Source organism: Rhinopithecus roxellana, chromosome 19, assembly GCF_007565055.1.
Source record: "Rhinopithecus roxellana isolate Shanxi Qingling chromosome 19, ASM756505v1, whole genome shotgun sequence".
NCBI lineage: Eukaryota > Metazoa > Chordata > Mammalia > Primates > Cercopithecidae > Rhinopithecus > Rhinopithecus roxellana.
The window spans coordinates 55,755,066-55,775,289 of record NC_044567.1 but is presented as its reverse complement, the minus strand read 5'-3'; the positions used below and the strand labels follow the sequence as shown (position 1 = coordinate 55,775,289).

Genomic DNA, 20,224 nt, shown 5'->3' with positions numbered 1-20,224 from the left:
GGGACCTGGGCCACCTGACGGCCAGGGCACGCTGCAGGGAGGGCAACTCTCGTTGCTTCTGGCTGCTGCGGGCTCTGCTCAGAAGGCGGTGGTGAGCTCTGCCCACTACTTCTCAGAACAGAATCTGCTGCCCCAAGAGAGCACTAAAGTCTTAGGCATGTTTATACCCTTTGGCCCACTTGCTACTTTTAAGAACTATTTCAAGCAGCTAACCAGAGATACAAAGACTGAAGGCACGAGATGTCTGTGGCAGCCTTGTGATGCCAGCAGAAACCTGGTGGCTGGCCAGGGGCCCCGAAGAGCTGGCTGAGAGAGGGGAGTATCTGTGGGTCAGAGCCGCTCCAGGAAGAGTTTTGAAGAAAATTATCTGTTTGATGATACAGGAAAATGTGCAGGATATAGCGTTACCCTGAGCCTTATACACAAGAAGTTCTTGACTATGAAAAAAATGCATAGAAAAAAGCAGGAGGGAAAGGCAGGAGGGAAATGCTTCGCACGGTTATCAGCCGTGGCCTTTGGGCAACAGAATCACAAGTGGCTTTTGCATACAGCCCAACTTTGCGCTAATGAGCAATATTATTTTTATAATCAGAAACAAGTTTTTAGTATTTATTTATTTTTTTAATTTATTTATTTTTGAGACGGAGTCTCGCTCTGTCTCCCAGGCTGGAGTGCAGTGGCTGGATCTCAGCTCACTGCAAGCTCCGCCTCCTGGGTTTTACGCCATTCTCCTGCCTCAGCCTCCAGAGTAGCTGGGACTACAGGCGCCCGCCACCTCGCCCGGCTAGTTTTTTGTATTTTTAGTAGAGACGGGGTTTCACCGAGTTAGCCAGGATGGTCTTGATCTCCTGACCTCGTGATCCACCCGTCTCGGCGTCCCAAAGTGCTGGGATTACAGGCTTGAGCCACCGCGCCTGGCTAGTATTTATTATTTAACAAATCAGGCAGCCCCTAAACCAGAATAGATTCAGAGAGACTCCTAAAAACAAGTTCTTTTTTTTTTGAGATGGAGTCTGGCTCTGTCATCCAGGCTGGAGTGCAGTGGTATGATCTCAGCTGACTGCAACCTCCGCCTCCCGGGTTCAAGCGATTTTCCTGGCTCCCGAGTAGCTGGAATTACAGGTGCCCACTACCAGGCCTGGCTAATTTTTGCAGTTTTAATAGAGACGGGGTTTCGCCATGTTGGCCAGGCTGGTCTTGAACTCCTGGCCTCAGGTGATCCACCTGCCTCGGCCTCCTACAGTGCTGGGATGACAGGCGTGAGCCACTGTGCCCATCCAGAGACAAATTTTCAATATCTTATTATGCAAAAAATCCTCATGGACTTGGCATTCAACACCGCTGGGACTGACCCCAGCTCGGCAACCTAGATGAGAGGTAACTTTGGGGAAGTGACTGCCTTTTGGAGTCTCAGTGAGAAAACACCAAGAATCCCTCCAGGAGCGGCTGCAGGAGAAGCCACGATGTGCACAGCACGCATGAGACCACGCTGGACAGAGGCACTTATTCCTGTTCCTACCTCGCCCCACTTCAGGGAATTCCTTCAGTAAAAAGCAGTTTCCAAATAAGGAAAAATCTAAGCAAGTTTCCTTTATTTATTTAGTTTTTGAGACAGAGTTATGCACTTTGGCCCAGGCTGGAGTGCAGTGGCGCTATCTTGGCTCACTGAAAGCTCCGCCTCCCGGGTTCACACCATTCTCCTGCCTCAGCCTCCCGAGTAGCTGGGACTACAGGTGCCCGCCACCTCGCCCGGCTAGTTTTTTGTATTTTTTTAGTAGAGACGGGGTTTCACCAAGTTAGCCAGGATGGTCTCAATCTCCTGACCTCATGATCCGCCTGCCTCGGCCTCCCAAAGTGCTGGAATTACAGGCATGAGCCACCGCGCCCGGCCTAGCAAGTTTCATTCTCAAAAAAGAACAGGGAGGAAGCCAGGCTACTAGCATCTTTCTTTTTTTTTGGGGGTCGAGGTCTTGCTCTTGTCACTCAGGCTGGAGTGCAATGGTGAGATCTCAGCTCACTGCACCCTCCACCTCCCGGGTTCAAGCAATTCTCCTGCCTCAGCCTCCCAAGTAGCTGGGATTACAGGTGCCTGCCACCACGCCCAGCTAACTTTTGTATTTTTAGTAGAGACAGGGTTTCACCATGTTGGCCAAGCTGGTCTTGAACTCTTGACCTCAAATGATCCGCCCACCTTGGCCTCCCCAAAGTGCTGGGATTATAGGCGTGAGTTACCACGCCCAGCTGTTTTTTTCACTTTTTGAGATAGGCTCTCGCTCTGTAGCCCAGGCTGGAGTGCAGTGGGTTGATCCTAGCTCACTGCAGCCCCAAAACTCCAGGGCTAGTGATGCTCTCGCCCCAGCCTTCTGCATAGATGGGACTCCAGGCGTGTGTCAGCATGCCTGGCTAAGCTTCTTAGTTTCTTTTTTTTTTTTTGAGACGGAGTCTCGCTCTGTCGCCCGGGCTGGAGGGCAGTGGCCGGATCTCAGCTCACTGCAAGCTCCGCATCCCGGGTTTACATCATTCTCCTGCCTCAGCCTCCTGAGTAGCTGGGACTACAGGCACCTGCCACCTCGCCCGGCTAGTTTTTTGTATTTTTTAGTAGAGATGGGTTTCACATGTTAGCCAGGATGGTCTCGATCTCCTGACCTCGTGATCTGCCCGTCTCGGCCTCCCAAAGTGCTGGGATTACAGGCTTGAGCCACCGCGCCCGGCCAGCTTCTTAGTTTCTGAACACACGTGAGGCGTCCTTAACTCAGCACTTGGTCACCTCCTTGTGGCTGGTGTTTTGGGATCGGGGAGGGACTCCCGCACTCTGCAGGCTCTGCCACAAGTGAGTCCTTGCCCCCAGCAGCCCGGCAGCCCCACTCACGTCAGGAAGTGTGGATGGTGCTTGACCGTGTCCTCCAGTTTCTCCAGGAAGGTCAGGTCCGTGGCCTCCCCGGGGCGCAGACACTCCTCATCCTGGGGGGGTGTGGCACAGGGGGAGGGACATATGGGGGAGAGGCCAGATAGCACAGAGGATTGGGGTCACCATGCTGGGAGGCACAGACGCAGGGGAGGGGGCAGATCACAGGGAGCCTCCATAGAGAGCTTCCAACCGGGGCGGCGCTCCCTCCATCAGCCATTCACAGCCTTGCCCCAAACTCTGGCCCTCTGTGGACCAGCCTGGAGACAACGGAGAAGGGGGACATCCTCCCACCCAGCCTTCAGCACGCGGCCTTGGAGGCACAGAGGACTCACCAAAATCGAGATGATGCCCTTAAACTTCTCCTCCACCAGATCACAGATGATCTTGTTGTTGAAATACTGGACGGGCTCCCACTGAGGGGCAGAAGGGAAGGCAGGCATCACCGTGGGGTCCTGGCACCCCCTCCCAGGGGCCCCGATGCCCAGGCTCCCCATGGCCCAGAGAGTGCCCTCAGGCTTGCACACACCGCGATGCCCTCTGCCTCGTACTCCTCCTGCTCCGACTTGAGCGTGAGCTCGATGAAGAGCTGCTGCAGCTTCTCGTTGCAGTAATTGATGCAGAACTGCTCAAAGCTGTAAGGAAGGAGAAGAGCCCACAGTGGCTCCGTGGGGACACAGGACCAGCAGAGGGGAAAGGCTGGACGAGGCCCCTGAGCACAGGAGGTGAGACACACACAGCCAGTCCCTGGCTGGCTGGGGAGTCACGGGGCAGGAATGAGAGGCTGGGGGACAGAAGACAGGGAGCAGGACAGGAGCCTGGGAGGAGACGGGGGGAAACGTGGCACTGACCTGTTATGCTGAAACACTTCGAAGCCATAAATATCCAGGAGCCCGAGAACCGTGGTGCTCCGCCAGCTGGGGCTCTCCGCGTCCTAGGGCAGTCATTCAACCGAAAGCGTGGGCCCCTGCGTGTGCCAGCCCCACCCCGAAGCCCCCCCGCACCCCCCACCCCGCTGATGGCCCTGCCTCCTGCCTCGGGAGCAGTGTGGAGCGAGCTCTCACCTTGGAGGCCAGCGACCTGTTGATCTTCCCCACGAGCCAGGTAAAAGTGCGGCTGTACACAGCCTTGGCGAGAGCGTCTCGCGCGTAGGCGGCCTGCTCCAGGTTCAGCGGGCTCAGGAGCTGTGGGCACAGCGTGAGGCAAGGAGATGAATGCCACAGAGCCCGTGCATCCCACCTGCCCCCAGGCTCAGGCAGACCAGGAAGCTGTCACCACTCTGTACTCCTAGCTCCAGCAAGCCTGCGGTGTGGGGAGGGGTGCTGGTAGTGGGACCTCAGGGAGGACAGGTGGCCGCCAGAGGGAAGGTGGTAGAGGGACAGGTCCGAGTAGCTGGGATGACAGGCGCCCACCACCACGCCCGGCTAATTTTTGTATTCTTAATAGTTGGGGTTTCACCATGTTGGCCAGGATGGTCTCTAACTCCTGACCTCAGGTGACCCGGCCACCTCTGCCTCCCCAAGTGCTGGAGTTACAGGCGTGAGCCACTGTGCCTGGCTCTCTGCTTCCCTGAGCAGCCTTCCTTCCATCCCTCCAGCACCGCTGAGGGGACCAGGCAAAGGGGAGTGATGGGAGCACGGGATGCTTTGGAACACCTGCCCCTCCACACCCGAGGGCAAGGGCCCGGCCTCACCTCCTCCCCCTTGGCGATGATCTTCCTGTGTGTCAGGGCTTCTCGCAGCGTCGAGCCTTCCACGCTGAGGAGCTGCCAAGGGCAGGCAAGGATGCGGTGAGGGCGCACTCCCGGCCCCCGCCCCCGCTGTCCTCCCCTTACCCTCTGCCCGCCGCCGCTCACCCTGGTCAGATACTTCAGTTGGTTCTCGGTGGTGACCTGGGCGTTGCTCTCCTCGTCGGCAGCAAAGTGGATGTTACCCAAATGCAGGACGCTGGCCACGATGCTCAGCAGGTCCTGGGGAGCAGGCCGGGGGCAGGAGGGCGTGAGAGGGGCCAGAGAGCCCCAGGAGGGCAAGTAGCGGATGGCCACACAGGGGTGGGTGGTGAAGTGGTCTGAGAGGAGAAGGGGCTGGAAGTGGGAATGGGTGTTAAAGGTGGAAGGTGATTCTGGGGGTGGGCCAGGCACAGTGGCTCACGCCTATAATCCCAGAGCTTTGGGAGGCCGAGGCGGGCAGATCACCTGAGGTCAGCAGTTCAAGACCAGCCTGGCCAACATGGCGAAGCCCCATCTTTGCTAAAGATACAAAAATTAGCTAGGTGTGGTGGCAGATGTCTGTAATCCCAGCTACTCAGGAGGTTGAGGCACGAGAATCACTTGAACCTGGGAGGCAGGTGTTGCAGTGAGGTCAGATCGTGTCATTGCACTCCAGCCTGGGCAAAAGAGCGAGACTCCAGCTCAAAAAAAAAAAAAAAAAGAGGAGCCGGGCGTGGTGTCTCATGCCTGTAATCCCAGCACTTTGAGAGACTGAGGCAGGTGGATCACCTGAGGTTGGGAGTTCGAGACCAGCCTGACCAACATGGAGAAACCCCGTCTCTACTAAAAATACAAAAAATTAGCCAGGCGTGGTGGTGCATGCCTGTAATCCCAGCTACTTGGGAGGCTGAGTCAAGAGAATTGATTGAGGCCAGGCGCGGTGGCTCAAGCCTGTAATCCCAGCACTTTGGGAGGCCGAGACGGGCGGATCACGAGGTCAGGAGATCGAGACCATCCTGGCTAACACGGTGAAACCCCGTCTCCACTAAAAATACAAAAAAACTAGCCGGGCGAGGTGGCGGGCGCCTGTAGTCCCAGCTACTCTGGAGGCTGAGGCAGGAGAATGGCGTATACCCGGGAGGCGGAGCTTGCAGTGAGCTGAGATCCGGCCACTGCACTCTAGCCCGGGCAACAGAGCAAGACTCCGTCTCAAAAAAAAAAAAAAAAGAATTGATTGAACCTGGGAAGCGGAGGTTGCGGTGAGCCGAAATTGCACCACTGTACTCTAGTCTGGGTAACAAGAATAAAATCTATCTCAAAAACAAAACAAAACAAAACAAAAACAACAACAAAAGAAGGTAATTTTGGGGGTGTGAGAAGAGGAAAGGGAGGGTCCCGGAAGAGGCCTCACCTCCACTTCATCCTCAGTGAAATCAATGACTGTCAGAGCCTTCCTGACCACCTTCCAGTCACTCTTGTCGTTGATGGAGGAGACTTTGGCACACTGGCCCTGGAGGAAGGGCACAGCTGGGTTAGAGCCCTGGCAACGGATCCCTGGGTGGCACCTGCCCTGCCTGCCAGCCACTCACCTTCACCAGGTACAGGTAGCTCTGGGGGTTCCGTTCCAAGCCCAGCCTGCGAAGAGTTTCCTCCTCGCCCCCCTCCAGCAGCTGGTAGAAGACGTGGAAGTTCCGCTCCCCGTGATTCTGGTGCACCACTCGTGACTTTTCCAGGAGGTAACTGAGGATATGGCCACCCACGGGGGCACCCTGTGGGCAGGGCAAGGCATAGGCCTGGTCGGGGGAGTGGGAACAGAGCCATCTGCCCGTCTTCTCCCCTGACTCCTGGGCTTGGGCAGCGAGACCTGGGCGCCAATTCCAGCCCTGCCACTAGTTGTGTGGGCTGAGGCACGCCACCCATGCTGGACTCAGTTACTTCATCTAAGAAATGGGGAGATTCAACTCCATCCACCTGGCGGCTCCACCTGGATGCCTGACAAGCATCGCAAATTCAATAGGCCTGAAACTGAACACCGGACCTTCCCCCTCTTCAAACGAGCTCCTTCCTGCTAGTGTCTGCCCATCTTGGTCAGTGGTGAGTACATCCTTCTCGTTCAAGCCAAGGCCGTGGCAGTCCTCCTGCAAGCCTGTTTTTCTTCCATACCCTACATCCAATCAGGCAGCCGATCCTGCTGCCTTAACTTTTAAAACATCCAGAATCCAATCACTGCACCACACTGGTCTGAGCCACCGTCACCTGTCACCTACTCGATGACATCAGCCTCCTAACCAGTTTCCCTGCTTAGCCTGGTTCCCCCACCATCTATTCATCTACTCCCAATCTCCCAGTGAAGCAGCCAAAGTCATTTTTTTATTTTTGGAGACAGGGTCTTGCTTTTTCACCTAGGCTAGGGTTTTTCACTGCAGCCTCAACCTCCCAGGGCCAGGCTGGAGTGCAGTGGTGACATCTCGGCTCACTGCAACCTCCGACTCCCAGGTTCAAGTGCTTCTCCTGCCTCAGCCTCCTGAGTAGCTGGGACAACGGGTGCCTGCCACCACGCCTGGCTAATTTTTGTATTTTCAGTAGAGATGGGGGTTTCACCATGTTGGCCAGGCTGGTCTTGAACTCCCGACCTCATGTGATCTACCTGCCCCAGCCTCCCAAAGTGCTAAGATTACAGGCGTGAGCCACCTCACCCAGCCCAATGACTCCTCTTCTACTCAGAGTTTAAAAAAAAAAGGCCAGGCGCGGTGGCTCACACCTGTAATCCCAGCACTTTGGGAGGCCGAGGCAGGCAGATCACGAGGTCAGGAGATCGAGACCATCCTGGCTAACATGGTGAAACCCCATGTCTGCTAAAAATACAAAAATTTAGCCGGGCGTGGTGGCGGGCGCCTGTTGTCCCAGCTACTCGTGAGGCTGAGGCAGGAGAATGGTGTGAACCTGGGAGGCGGAGCTTGCAGTGAGCTGAGATCGCACCACTGCACTCCAGCCTGGGCGACAGAGTGAGACTCCATCTCAACAAAACAAAACAAAACAAAAAAAACATTATTGCAATGACCCAAAAGGGCCTGCACCATGTGGCCTCTCTCTGTTCTCAGGCCCCTGCTCTCTTCTCTGGCTGCTGTGGCCTCCGTGCTGTCCTGGAACACTTCCAGGACCCTCATATCTCAGGCCTTTTGTCCTGGCCTTTCCCGCTGCTTGGACAGGCACCTGCACAGCCTGCTTCTCCGTCTCCATCAAGCCATTATTTTTTATTTTTTCTAGAGACAGGGTCTCACTCTGTCGCCCAAGCTGGAGTACAGTGGCGTGATCACAGCTTAGGGTAACCCTGGACTCCTGGCCTCAAGCAATCCTCCTGCTTCAGCCTCCAGAGTAGCTGGGACAACGGACATGTGCCACCCCATCCAGCTGTCAATTTAAAATGCCACTGTCTCAGTGAGGCCTACCCTAATACGACCGCACCTGCCCCCCCCCCCACTCCTTACTGTGTTGTATTTTCTGCCACAGCCTCAATTTCCCGTTTATTGTTTATCACTCTGCAAGGCAGGAGTTTTGTTTGCTTTGTTTTACTGCTGGAATTCCAATACCTGGAATAGTCCCTGGTACCCACTAGGTGCTTAACCTACTGAATGGGAATCCTCGCGACACACACATCCATGGTACCTTGAAGTCAAACTGCACATCCATGTACTTCCCAAACCTGCTGGAGTTATCGTTCCGGAGGGTCTTGGCATTTCCAAAGGCCTAGGAGTGGACGGGGGTATGAGGGACACCTGGCACTCTCCTCCTGCCCTCCCCACCCCACCCTGTAGCTACTGCTGCCCCTCCCCTCCCGCACTGGCCTTCTCTCCCTGCCCCTCCCCTCCCGCACTAGCCTCCTCTCTTGGCCCCTCACCTCCAGCACCGGGTTGCTCTGCAGCAGCCGGTCCCGCACAGCACCTCCGCGCTCGGGGGCTGGGCAGGTCTCTGCATAGAACTGTAGCAGCCTCTTGGTGGCCTCAGTCTTGCCTGCCCCACTCTCCCCAGAGATCATCACTGCCTGGTCCCGACGCTCTGTACGCAGTGCTCGGTATACAGTGTCAGCCACGGCAAACCTGGGGCAGAGGCTCGTTAGGGAGTTCGGGGAGAGGGGCCAAGCGGAGCCCCACAGGGAGTCCCGCTCCCACGTCTGGGTAGAGTCCTCTCGTGAGTGGAAGTCTAATACACCCTTGAGGATGTATTGAGGATGGGGACTGGGGGTCCCTCGCAGGTATGGGCCATGGGAGATCTGTCACAGCTGAGAATGGGCGTCACTGCCAGCGGGAGGACTGAGATGGTCTCACAGGTGGGAGTCTGGAGGTCACTTAGGTAGAGGCTGGAGTCACTCATAGGTAGGTTTGGAGGAGGGTCTTCACAGGTGGGGTTCAGAGGTCACCAAGATTGGGGGGCCACTCCCAGTTAGGGAATAAGTCATGGGTGTGAGTTGGGGTATGGACTGAGTCCCACCCAGATGGAGTTGAGTTGTGACACTCATCTCTGGTCACTCGGGGATGAGAAACTGTGGGATTCCTCACAGGTGTGGCGCAGGAGGTCAGGATCATTTTAAAGTAAGGGTTGGGTGGGGCCACTTCAGATGGAGACAAGAGGGGCCGCTGCCGGAGGGGCTGGGGTCACTCACAGATGAGGGGGCACTTCATAGAAGCTGACGCCACGGTAACGCTCCATGTGCTGCCGGCTGTAGATCTGCAGGTCCCGGTAGGGGTTGACAGAGACCAGGACAGGACCAATGTAGGTCTGGGGTTGGGGGAAGAGAGTCAAGTTTATCCCGGGCCAGGTGCGATGGCTCACGCCTGTAATCCCAGCACTTTGGGAGGCCGAGGCAGGCGGATCACCTGAGGTTGGGAGTTTGAGACCAGCCTGACCAATATGGAGAAACCCCATCTCTGCTAAAAATACAAAATTAGCCAGGCATAGTGGCTCATGCCTGTAGTCCCAGCTACTCGGGAGGCTGAGGCAGAATTGCTTGAATGGGGGAGGAGGAGGTTGCAGTGAGCCAAGATCGCGCCACTGCACTCCAGCCTGGGCAACAAGAGCGAAACTCCATCTCAACAACAAAAAAGTTTATCCTGGTGACCCCTGGTGTCTCCTCACCCTCTGCCCTGTGTCTGTGACCCCAGCACCCCTGCCATCTCCCCACAAGGGCCTCACATAGATGAGGTTCTCCCGAAACCGCCGCCTCAGGTTCTCGATAAAGGCGGCCTCGCTGGTGAAGTTCTCCAGCAGCACGAAATCCTGCACCCCCACCCGGTCACGGGCAGTCAGCGCACTCTCCATGGTCACCCGAACCCCGTCACTGCCCAGGGCCTGCAGAGAATGGGCCACAGAAGACAGTCAGAGTCATAGGGGACCAGGCAAGGCCACTTCTCCTCCACTGCACCTGTGGGACTGAGAGGGAACACAGGGGCTTGTGGACTCAGGGCTGGACATGGGACATGAGCCTGATGGGTGCGGAAGGCCTGGGTGTGGAGGGCCTGGGTTTGGAGGGTCCGGGTGTGGTGGGCTGGGTGCGGAAAGTCGGGTGTGGAGGGCCTGGGTCTGGGTGTTGCAGCACAGGGATCACCGAGGCTGCGGGCACAGAACAGAGACCACATGAAGCACTTGGGTCCCGGTGTGTACATAGCGCACGGACGCACGCAGGACCAGAGGGCAGAATCTGGGAGTTGCTGGTTTTGGGTGGAGAAAGGAGGGGGTCACAAGAAGGAACTCCTCGAAATAGCAGAAAGGCTGCTCTGTTCAGCTTGGACCAATCCCCTCCTCTCTCTGGGCTGCTTCCTCCTCAAGGAGGAGGAGTTAGACCAGGTGACCTCAGGTCCCTTAGCTCTGAGCCACGTGTGACAGGTGCTTTGGAGGACAAATGGCTCAGGGTCAATCCTGCAGACAGGGTGGGGCTGTCTCTCCCATCCGGACCCACCCACATCTCCACAGGTAGAGCGTCTAGCACCAAGGAAGAGGTTACTCCCAGACTACACCAGAGGGGTTCCCCCAGAGGGCCTCCCACCCCAGCTGGACTCAGCCACCCACTCCAGAAGGGGGGGCCTCCCTCGCATGGCTGGGGCCACTCCCTTTCCTCCAGCTGCTGAACTCCCCAGGCACCTCCTCCACTGAGTCCTGAGAAGCCTCAGGGGATGGGGGGTTTACCATGGAAAGCCCGGCTGCCTCTGGGTCCCACTGGAGGGCTCAGCAAGACCCTCGGCCCCACAACCAGGGCTGAGATGGATCCCTCTCCAAACAGGGGCTCAGGCCTCCAGAAAACGGACACCCAGAGTATCCAGGGTCAGAGAAGAACAAGGTGGTGGTGACTGGAGGTGGATCCCAAAGGGGCCGCCCGGTGTCCTCTGACCACAAAAGGCCCAGATTTCTGGCCTGGGGCGTCACTCCGGGCCGGGGGCCTGCCCCTCCCAGGCTTGTCCTCCCCGCCCCGCTCCAATCCCGCGCCGAAGCGGCTGCCAAATCCGGCCGCGGTCCCCGCCCCCTCGCCCTCGGGTCAGGGGTCTCCGCGTTCTCAGGCGTCCGCTGCAGCTCCTCGTCCGGCCCCCCGGGTCCGAGCGTCCCGCGCGGCCCTCCCCGCCTCGGCCTCCTCCCCCTGCAACTTCCCGGGACGTTTTTCCACACGGAATTCCTGGGCCGCGCCCGCTTCCTGGCGAGGCCGAGGCGACGCCGCGAGGCGGGGAGGGGAGCCCGAGACCCTCGGCCCCGCCCTGCCCTGCCGCCCCCCGGCTCACCGACGCCCGGTAGCGCATCCTGCCCCGCCGGCCTGGCGCCCGCTCCGCTGCCCGCGCTCTGGGTCCCGGGCTCGGCAGCGGCGGCGGCGTCAGCGAGGGAGGGCCCGCCCCCCGCACCGCCCCCACCAGGGCCCCTGAAGCGCGGGGCTTCCCCGGCCTCCCTCGCCTCCCGCGCGGACGGGCTGAGGTCCCCGCCAGGTGGGGTTGGTGGAGGTGGGGGTGTCGGCGGGGGTCCGCGGGCGGGGGCGGGGGCGGGCTCCGCCTGAGTCAGGTTTTCCAGGAGGGACGCCGTTGGTTCCAGGGTGGAGCCCGGAACCCGCGCGACCGCCGCGTCTACACCGACCCGGAACTCACTTCCGGGCCTGGGACGACACTCCGCGGCGGGCCCGGGCGCTGGGCGGGCACCGAGGCCTGCGGGTCCCAGAGGAAGCGGGATTTCCCTCCCCCAACCCCCGAACTCGAGTCCCGGGAAAGTTAAAAATAGAACCAATGTCCAAATACGGCCGGCGCGCCTGGCGGGCGGAGCGTTCTCCGTGCGGGACGCCGTCCACCCACACGCGCCTGGGTCTGGCCCGAGCCTCGAACCCAGGAAGATCTTGATTTTCCTCGTCAGCACGGAGCGCGTGCCCCTGGGACAGGGACGGCCACCGGGTGCCCTGGACGAGCGCGCGGAGTCCCCTGCACCTCTGGAAGGCTCAGTTCCCCTTCTGGGAAATTCGCGTATCCCCGCCCACGGCATTTGGGGCCCACAGCCTCTCCTTACCCGTGACACCCCACTCGCCTCTGGGCCCGGGCCTCCTCCCTCTCTCCTTTTTTCTTTCTTTTTTTTTGAGACGGAGTCGCGCTAGCTCCCACGTTGGAGTTCAGTGGCGCGATCTCGGCTCACTGCAACCTCCGCCTCCCGGGTTTAGCGACTCTTCTGCCTCAGCCTCCCGAGTAGCTGGGATTACAGGCACCCGCCACCACACTCGGCTAATTTTTGTATTTTTAGTAGACACGGGGTTTCATCATGTTGGCCAGGCTGGTCTCGAACTCCTGACCTCAGGTGATCCACCCGCCTCGGCCTCCCAAAGTGCTGGGATTACAGGCGTGAGCCACCGCGCTCGGCCCATCTCCCTCCCTGCTTTGAAAGGGACCTCTCTCGTCTCTCCGGATCTCCGAGACGCCCCCCAACCCCGAACCGGCCTTGGCAGCCCCGCCCTCGCTGGGCTCTGCAGGCACCACCCTCCCTCGCCTGGGGCGAACCTTGGCTCAGATCCCACCGCGGGCAGAGGCGGGGACGTCTAGAGCCAGCAAAAGGCTGGGCTGGTGCTTCCTCGGAGTGGGACTCTGAGCAAGTCACTTAACGTTTCGGCTTCTGTTCTTCATCCCCAACATGAGGTTAACACAGGCCTAGAAGGGCCATTAGGTGGCCTGAGATAGAGCGCGAAGGCACCTCCCAGACCCCTCTAGACCCCGCTTCCCACACCCACCGCCTTCCCTCGGCCGGACGCTCATTCCTCACTCGTGGGCAGAGGCCTACTGAGAGTCAGGCCCTGGGCCACGCTTCCGATCCGGTGGGGAGAGCCTCAGGCGCGTCTACAGGCACCTGCCTGCCCTACCAACGCAACGGCAGACACAGACTCGCCCTGGGGGGGTGGGCAGAGCCGGGACCCAAAGACCCAGCGCCCCACCCCCAGCTCGCGGACGCCGCTCCCTGGGGAGAGGGCGAGGCTGTGGCAGGTGCGGTCTGGATCCTCGCGGGGAAGGCTAGTTACTGCAACAACAGCCCGGCCGGAGCGGCGGCCCCGGGGACCCGCGAGCGGGGGCGCCAGCTGGTGGGGGAATGGGAGCGGGGAAGGGGAAATGGGGGCGTCTCGGGCAGAGGCGGGGAAGGGCGGGAGGAGTCACCCGCTGCGGTGCCCCCAGGTTTAAAATCCAGAGGGAGGGCCAGGCGCGGTGGCTCACGCCTGTAATCCCAGCGCTCTGGGAGGCCAAGGCAGGCGGATCATCAGAGTTCAGGAGTTCGAGACCAGCCTGGCCACCATGGCGAAACCTCGTCTCTACTAAAAAATACAAAAATTAGCTGAGCGTGGTGGTGGGCGCCTGTAATCCCAGCTACTAGGGAGGCTGAGGCACGAGAATCGCTGGAACCCGGGAGACGGGTGCAGTGAGCGAGATCACACCACTGCATGCCAGCCAGGGCGACAGAGCGAAACTCCGTCTGCAAACAAAACAAACCAAGAAAAATCTAGAGGGAGCAAGGAGGGGACCCAGCCTCCAGCTCGCCCAGGGGTGGGGAGCGACTTAGAAGACTGGGCAAAGCGTCAAGAGAGCCCCTGCCGGAAGCTCAGCTCCCTCCCTGCCGGGCGAGGCGCGGGGGACCCGGGCCGGGGGCGTGGCCGGAGCCTGCGGGGGCGCGGCCAGAGGGCGGGGCGGAGCTTCGCGGCCGCAGTGTCCGCCCCGCCCCTCCACGTCACGCGGTTGGAATGAGGGGAATCCGCGCGCGGAGGGGTCGGGCCCGCTTCTTCCAGATCCCCGGCCGCGCCGCCGCATTCCCGGGATGCCCGCTGGCGCCCCCGCAGCCACCGCCCGGCGGCGGAAGGAGGGGGCATCTCCGCCGGTCGCGCGCCCCAGGGCGGCTCCAGCCCTGGCAACCCCGGGCCTGCCCCGCCTCACTGGACGGAAGCGCGAGCCCCGGGCAGGGAGGGAAGCGGAGAACCGGGCTGGGAAAGACGCCGCGGCTGAGGCTGCAGCGCCAGGCGCCTCCTGCGTTCTCCGCGCTTTTTTAGGTTACTCCCTTCGGTGCCCCCAGCCGAGCCATAAGGTCTATATGATCACTCCAGTGCAGAAGAAATCGAGGCTGGGCAGGTGACTTTGTGCAAGGTCTCAAGAGGAGTGGGACTGGAACCCAGGCACTCGAACACCTTACTGCGGGGCTGCCCTGAGCCTCTTTGTGCGGTTATCAGGGCTATCAGGGCTGAGACCTTCAGTGACACGGTACAGGCCCCTGTCGGTGTTGTGTGATTCTATTATGTCACATGTGGGCCTTAGGACTGGGCCAGGGCCTTTGGCTCTGGGCCTAGAGGTTCCCTGCAGGCCATGGCCCCTGAGTGACCTAGGAGACTTCTTCCCCAAGGCTGCCTCTGGGTCTTCTCCCACCTGGGGAGGCGTTTACTGGAACCACAGGGGATGGGGTGGCCCAGCAGACCTGGGCTATCTTGTGCCCTTCAGATCCTATAGGCCAGGTGCCTACAAGCCTGACTTCTGGGGACAGCGGGAACCTCATGTTCCCCCAGCCTACGGGCACACAGATCTTGCACAGAGATCTTGCCGTGGGGTAGGGGTGTTGGGGGCTGGGAGGAGGTGTCATCTGAGGCACCCAGGACTGCTGCTATAAACCGATGTCTACCGAGCCCCGAGGCAGCAGAAAGACTGTCTCATGGTGGCACAGTGCTGGGCGGCACAGAGCAGGGACTCAACTTCTTTTTATTAAACAAATCTTAGATCTGAGCCTGGCTGCCCACCAAGGACCATTCCAGGCCTCGGGGAACTGTTGTGAAGGGAAATGGGGAGGAGAAAGTGGTGACTTAGGGTCTCTACCCTGATTGCTCACAGGGCCTCAGTCCATTCTGGCTTCACAACCATGGGCCTTCGGCTGCCAGACACCTCTGCCTGGGGTGTCCAGCAAACGTGAACAGAGGCAAGGTGCAGTGAGTGGCTCACGCCTGTAACCCCAGAACTTTGAGAGGCCGAGGCAGGAGGATCTCTTGAGGCCAGGAGTTCAAGACCAGCCTGGGCCGCATAGTGGTGAGATCCCTGCCTCTAGAAATTTTTTTTTTTTTTTTAATTAGCTAGGTGTGGTGCTGTGTGCCTGTGGTCCCAGTTACTCGGAAGGCTAAGGTGGGAGGCTCGCTTGAGCCCAGGAGGTTGAGGCTGCAGTGAGCCGTGATGGTGCCACTGCACTCCAGCCTGGGTGCCCCAGAAGACCCGGTGTCAAACAAACAAACAAAGCAATAAACCCATAACATGTTAACATAAATTTGTATGGGGGAAAAAAGTAAACGGCCCAGGAGCAGTGGCTCACACCTGTAATCGCAACACTTTGGGAGGCCAAGGCAGGCAGATCACTTGAGGTCAGGAGTTCCAGACCAGCCTGGCCAACATGGTGAAACCCTGTCTCAACTAAAAATACAAAAATTAGCAGGGTGTGGTGACGCACACTTGTAATCCCAGCTACTTAGGATACTGAGACAGGAGAGAATCACTTGAACCTAGGCGGCAGAGGGTGCAGTGAGCTGAGATCGCCCCACTGCACTCCAGACTGAGTGACAGAGCAAGACTCTGTCTCAAATAAATAAACAAACAAACAAACAGGGCCTTTGACGCCTAACCTGTACTCCCTGTTCAATGTCTTTGTAGAGAGAAGGGTGGCACTTCAAGCTGGTCATCACAGCCTGGCATTAACAGGCCTGCTCTCCTCCCTCCACTCCTCACACCAAGTAGTCACGACCTGCTAAAACCTCACCTCCAGGCTAGGCGAGGTGGCTCATGCCTGTAATCCCAGCACTTTGGTAGGCCTAGGTGGGCGGATCACGAGGTAAAGAGATCGAGACCATCCTGGTTAATACGTTGAAACCTCTTCTCTACTAAAAATAAAAAAAATTAGCTGGGCGCGGTGGCACGCGCCTGTAATCCCAGCTACTCGGGAGGCAGAGGCGGGAGAATAGCTTGAACCCAGGAGGCAGAGGTTGCAGTGAGCTGAGATGGCACCACTGCATTCCATCCTGGGTGACAGTGAGACTCCCTCTCAAAACAAAACACAACAACAACAAAAACATAAAACAAACAAAAACCTTACCTCCATCACTGCTCCTTACCTGGGCCAAGACAGCAGCCTCCTAACTGGCCTCCTATTCTTCCTCCTACCAATCCATTTCCCCTCGGGCAATACAAATCAAATGAACACCTCATGTTCATAGAGTGTAGGTTTAGGGCACCCTCCATGTGCCAGGCCCATGATTCACACCCACTGCTGCTTACCGGGACCCTGCCTATGAACTCCGAGACACCCCCGCTGTCCTCAGTTTACCCCACTGCTCTTGCATTCCAGTGTGCCAGGTGGCCCGCTCCAGTCCCCTCTGTCGCCACCCCTCCCCTCCCACCCACAACACGCAGCCAGGAGGAGCCTTCGCACCGTCGCCAGCCAGTCCAAGCTTCAGTGCCTGCACCTGCGGCTTCCCCAGCCCGGGGCACTCTCCTTGCCCACTTCACAGGGACCAGGCTCAGGTGTCACCTCCTCCAGAACCCCTTCCTGATTCTCCCGAACACGCAGCGTCTCCTTATCGCACCCCGCAAGTCAGCTGTTTCCTTGTCAGTCCCTCCCAGGAGACGGCTCCCACTCCCTACACCCAGCGAGGCACACGGTGGGGCTCAGTCACCCCTTCCCGGACCCCTGGATGAATGAATGAATCTCAGAGACAGGAGTGTGCGCGGGAGGCCGGAGCGTGAGGACTGACGGCCGCGTGGCCAGCCTCATTCTCCGGCCACCCCGCAGGTCCCGCCCGCCACACTCGGGGCGCGCTGGGCCCCAGGGGCGGAGAACGGGAAGGGGCGGGTTCAGGCGGCTTCTCCGGAACCCAGAGGCAGAGCAGGGCTGCGGGCGGGGCCCGAAGGGCGCGCAGGGTCCTGGGTCCCGCAGCCCAGGCCGCTCTTCCCCGCCTCCCGCTCCCCGCAGGTAAATCTAAGTCTCCACCAGGCTGCGCCGGCGCCTCCGGGTCCTGGGACCCCCCGCACGGGTCCCCCCGGCCGCTCTTCGGCCCCAGCGATCCCCGGCCGTGACCCCCGCTTCGCGCACGGCGGCTCCCGGCCCGGCCGCCCGCTCCCCACACCCGCCCCCCGCGGCCGCAGTCCTCGCGCTCCGAGTACCCACCGGCTTGGCTCTTCCGGCGCGGGCGGGGGCCGGGCTGGGCGGCGTGGCGGGCTCGAGGATCCGCGGCCCGGGCGCACTCTCCCCGCCCAGGGCCCGCCGGGGGCCGGGCCGCAGCCTGTCGTCATCCCGGGCAGGGCGCGCACCCTCCGGCCCCGCCCCACCCCAGCCCCGGCCGCGTCCGCGGAGCCTGGATGCGGGCGGCCCCCGCCTCGGCCGGTTCCCGGGGCAGCCGCGTCCGGCCACAGCGAACACGCGCGCGCCCCTCCGGCCGAAGACCCGGCTCCCCGCCGCGGTGCTGGGGGCGTGGGGGCGCCTGACTTTCTCCCTCCTCCGGGCCCTTTGCATCTCCAGCCCCTTCCCTGCGGGCCGGGTCAGGGCCGCGCTCCCCGGTTTGTACCCACCCGTGTCCCTTCACCCACCTCCCACACCGTCCTCCTGCTCTGAGTCTTGGGAGGTCCCAGCCCGGCGGACTGGAGAGGAGCGGGGCGTTGACTGAGCCCGGAGCTTCCATGCCCTCATCCTTCGACCTCACAGCAGCCCGCACTTGCCTTTTGTGCCCAGTATTCACAGTTCTGCCCACTGAGGTTCAGGAAGCTGGAGGCGTCAAGCCCAGACCTCCACTTCCAAAAATCCTGCCGCTGGTGGCCCTTACATCCCTACTCTTCCACTCACCCCGTCTTGGTCTGTTCTGGCCCCATCCAAGGATTGGAACCCCTCCCCCTCTGCTCACCTCTTGCCCTAGGGCTCTGCTTGAGAGGGGCTGCCCGGCCCTGGGGAGATACTCCACCCTCCGCCCAGCCCAGAGCATCCCAGCTTACAAGCTTGCAGGGCCTGTGGGGATGAACCACGCGGATGATCTCCCCGGTGGGTACCAGCTCCACTTGCAGCGCCATTCCGCCCTGCGGAGAGCCAGCGCCTCGGGCACTGGGGCCTGTGAGCAAAAGCTGCCTGCCCACTCGCTGGCTCTGACCGTTCCAGGAGCCAGGAACCTATGGTCTAACGCCGGGGTGGCCACTTGGTTCTGCTTCAACTCCAGCCCCAGGGGATGTGGCTGGTCCAGCGCCTCAGGACACAGCTGGAGCCGTCCAGGTCTGATTGGGAGGCCTCTTGGCCCGGATGGTTGGAGCAGGAAGAGGAGGGGCTGGGGATGGAGGAAATGCCTGTTGTCCCAGGTAACCAGAGGAGCCGATGCGCCACCCAAGGGGGACCCTGGGCTCCAGGTCAAAGGGTAGGACGCCTTTCCCCTTCCCCTGCCACCCCCCAGCAGCTCTATGGCTGGGCCCCTCCTCCTGCCCACTCTCTGGTACCAGCTAGAGCACAGGGCCCACCCCCCAAACCAAAAGGGGATGCCCTCCCCTAGGCCAAGAGGACCCCTCAGTGCGCACTGCCTTTCCTGCACATCCCCTCAACGGGGCTGTCCCCCACAGCAGGTGGGCCCCCACCATGCGTTTGGGAGGCCAGGGCTGCTGGGGGCTGGTCACGCTGGGCGGAGGGCGTTGTCCCACTGGGAGAAGACTCTTGTCTTACCCTCCTCCGAGCCTCAGAGCTTGTGAGGTGAGTTCCTGGGTTCCCTGGGTGTGGCAACCCCTAGCCCTGTTGATCCTTGCATTTCGACAGTACCCCCAGGTGACCCCCACCCCTGACGTTCCTGCTTTTCTATTTTTACTGCTGCTAAATCACAGCTGACACTTTCCTGGCCTGAGACTGAGCCCTCCAGTCTCCAGCCATTCCTTAGAGGAAGTCAGAACAGGGAAGTGGATAGGGGAACAGACCTTTCCAGAGGGAGAGGCTGGCATAGGAAGGGCCGAATCCCGTGGGCGTGTGCTGGCACCGACAGCCCCATAGGCAGGGGCCTTCCCCCAGCACCCTTCTCTCTCCCCACAGCCTCCCCCGCCCCGGAAAGGCTAGCAGGCCCTCCTTCCTTCCTTCCTCCGGGAAGCACATCTATCCAGGGCAGGCTCATCCCCAGCGGCCACACAATGGCCCTTATCAGCCGTGGAGCCAGGCGTAGACCCAGTGCACACCAGGTCTCACTTATTTCCTGTTTCCACCCAGTGGGTCGGGGTGGACCCAGAGCGGCCATATCCTGACTGGGGCCCAGAAGACGGAGAGCACCCCCGCTTCCCCTTTCCGCCTCTCAATCACTGCTGGGCTCACTCCTCCCTCACAGGAGGCAGGGTGTGTGGGGACCTCAGTTCACCATGGGGGAGGTGAGCATGTGGGGGGACCCCTGGGGTCAAGCCCCAGGGCTGCATTAATCTGAACGGGGAGGCGGGTCTAGCGTGCTATACTTTTTGCAATTGTTCTCCCACAATAATCTTGAGAATAGGGACATCATCTGTATTTTACAGACTACTGAGACCGCTCTGCGGGTGGGTTCAGACCCCATTCCTGTTTCTGGTCCTGCAGGAAACCACAGGTGCCTGGAACTTTGAAGAGACTGCACCACTTCTCTGAGCCTTGGCTTTCCTGTCTGCCCAATGAAGGGTGCCATACAGCAACCCTCCCGATGGCTGTGTGTGTGAGAAGGAACAGGCGGCAAGTGAGGGCTTTGGAGGTCCCTAGGTATATGTGCTGGGGGCAGGCATAGGTTACCATGGGGGAAAACTCAGCAAGAAGGGTCTGAGAAGTGGGGCAGAAAGAGAAGATGGTGGCATTCTGGACCGGTTAACACAGGAAGAAGGCTCAACACTCAGGGTATGCGGGGCAGTGGGTCAGGAGGGATGAACGAGAGCTCATTCGACTTAGCAGAGTCCATGAAGCGGCCAGCGGCATAGACGGCATGCTCCACCTGGTTAGCGCTCCAGAGGCTGACCATTCTGGAACTTCATCCTAGCCCCAATCCTGGCCACTTCTGCAAATCTCAGACACAGAAGTCTAGTTGGGATCTCCAGGACCCCTGTTCCTGGAGTCTACAGCGAGTCCCAGGCCCATCA

General features: G+C 60.0%; 1 protein-coding gene and 1 long non-coding RNA gene across 7 annotated transcripts in view; one reads left to right on the top strand and one right to left on the bottom strand.

Moving 5' to 3' along the window:
• The window catches only part of MYO1C (myosin IC), a 30,590-nt gene extending 12,209 nt beyond the window's left edge, over positions 1–18,381 (bottom strand). Inside the window, exons 1-14 of one of the 5 annotated variants that reach the window (XM_010373499.2) lie at positions 18,107–18,381; positions 9,804–9,959; positions 9,274–9,389; positions 8,512–8,710; positions 8,280–8,360; positions 6,203–6,382; positions 6,025–6,123; positions 4,761–4,874; positions 4,599–4,670; positions 3,970–4,089; positions 3,757–3,839; positions 3,435–3,540; positions 3,241–3,321; positions 2,870–2,961 (exon numbers count right to left, since the gene is read on the bottom strand). In XM_010373499.2, the coding sequence (XP_010371801.1) occupies positions 2,870–2,961; positions 3,241–3,321; positions 3,435–3,540; positions 3,757–3,839; positions 3,970–4,089; positions 4,599–4,670; positions 4,761–4,874; positions 6,025–6,123; positions 6,203–6,382; positions 8,280–8,360; positions 8,512–8,710; positions 9,274–9,389; positions 9,804–9,959; positions 18,107–18,181 (1,574 nt within the window). In that variant the 5' untranslated portion in view covers positions 18,182–18,381. Of the gene's footprint in view, positions 1–2,869; positions 2,962–3,240; positions 3,322–3,434; positions 3,541–3,756; positions 3,840–3,969; positions 4,090–4,598; positions 4,671–4,760; positions 4,875–6,024; positions 6,124–6,202; positions 6,383–8,279; positions 8,361–8,511; positions 8,711–9,273; positions 9,390–9,803; positions 9,960–10,793; positions 11,074–11,377; positions 11,671–11,731; positions 11,903–17,288; positions 17,420–18,106 lie in introns of those variants that run through there. The other 4 variants (XM_030923434.1, XM_030923435.1, XM_010373500.2 and 1 more) reach the window with 4 other exon arrangements.
• On the top strand, positions 16,992–20,130 carry LOC115894828. Of its 2 annotated transcripts, XR_004055022.1 has the most exons (5): positions 16,992–17,093; positions 18,031–18,152; positions 18,267–18,460; positions 19,173–19,315; positions 19,698–20,130. It is a non-coding gene; the product is annotated as an uncharacterized LOC115894828 (long non-coding RNA). The 2 variants fall into 2 exon arrangements; XR_004055023.1 differs by lacking the exon at positions 19,173–19,315.
• The last annotated feature ends 94 nt before the right edge of the window (positions 20,131–20,224 follow it).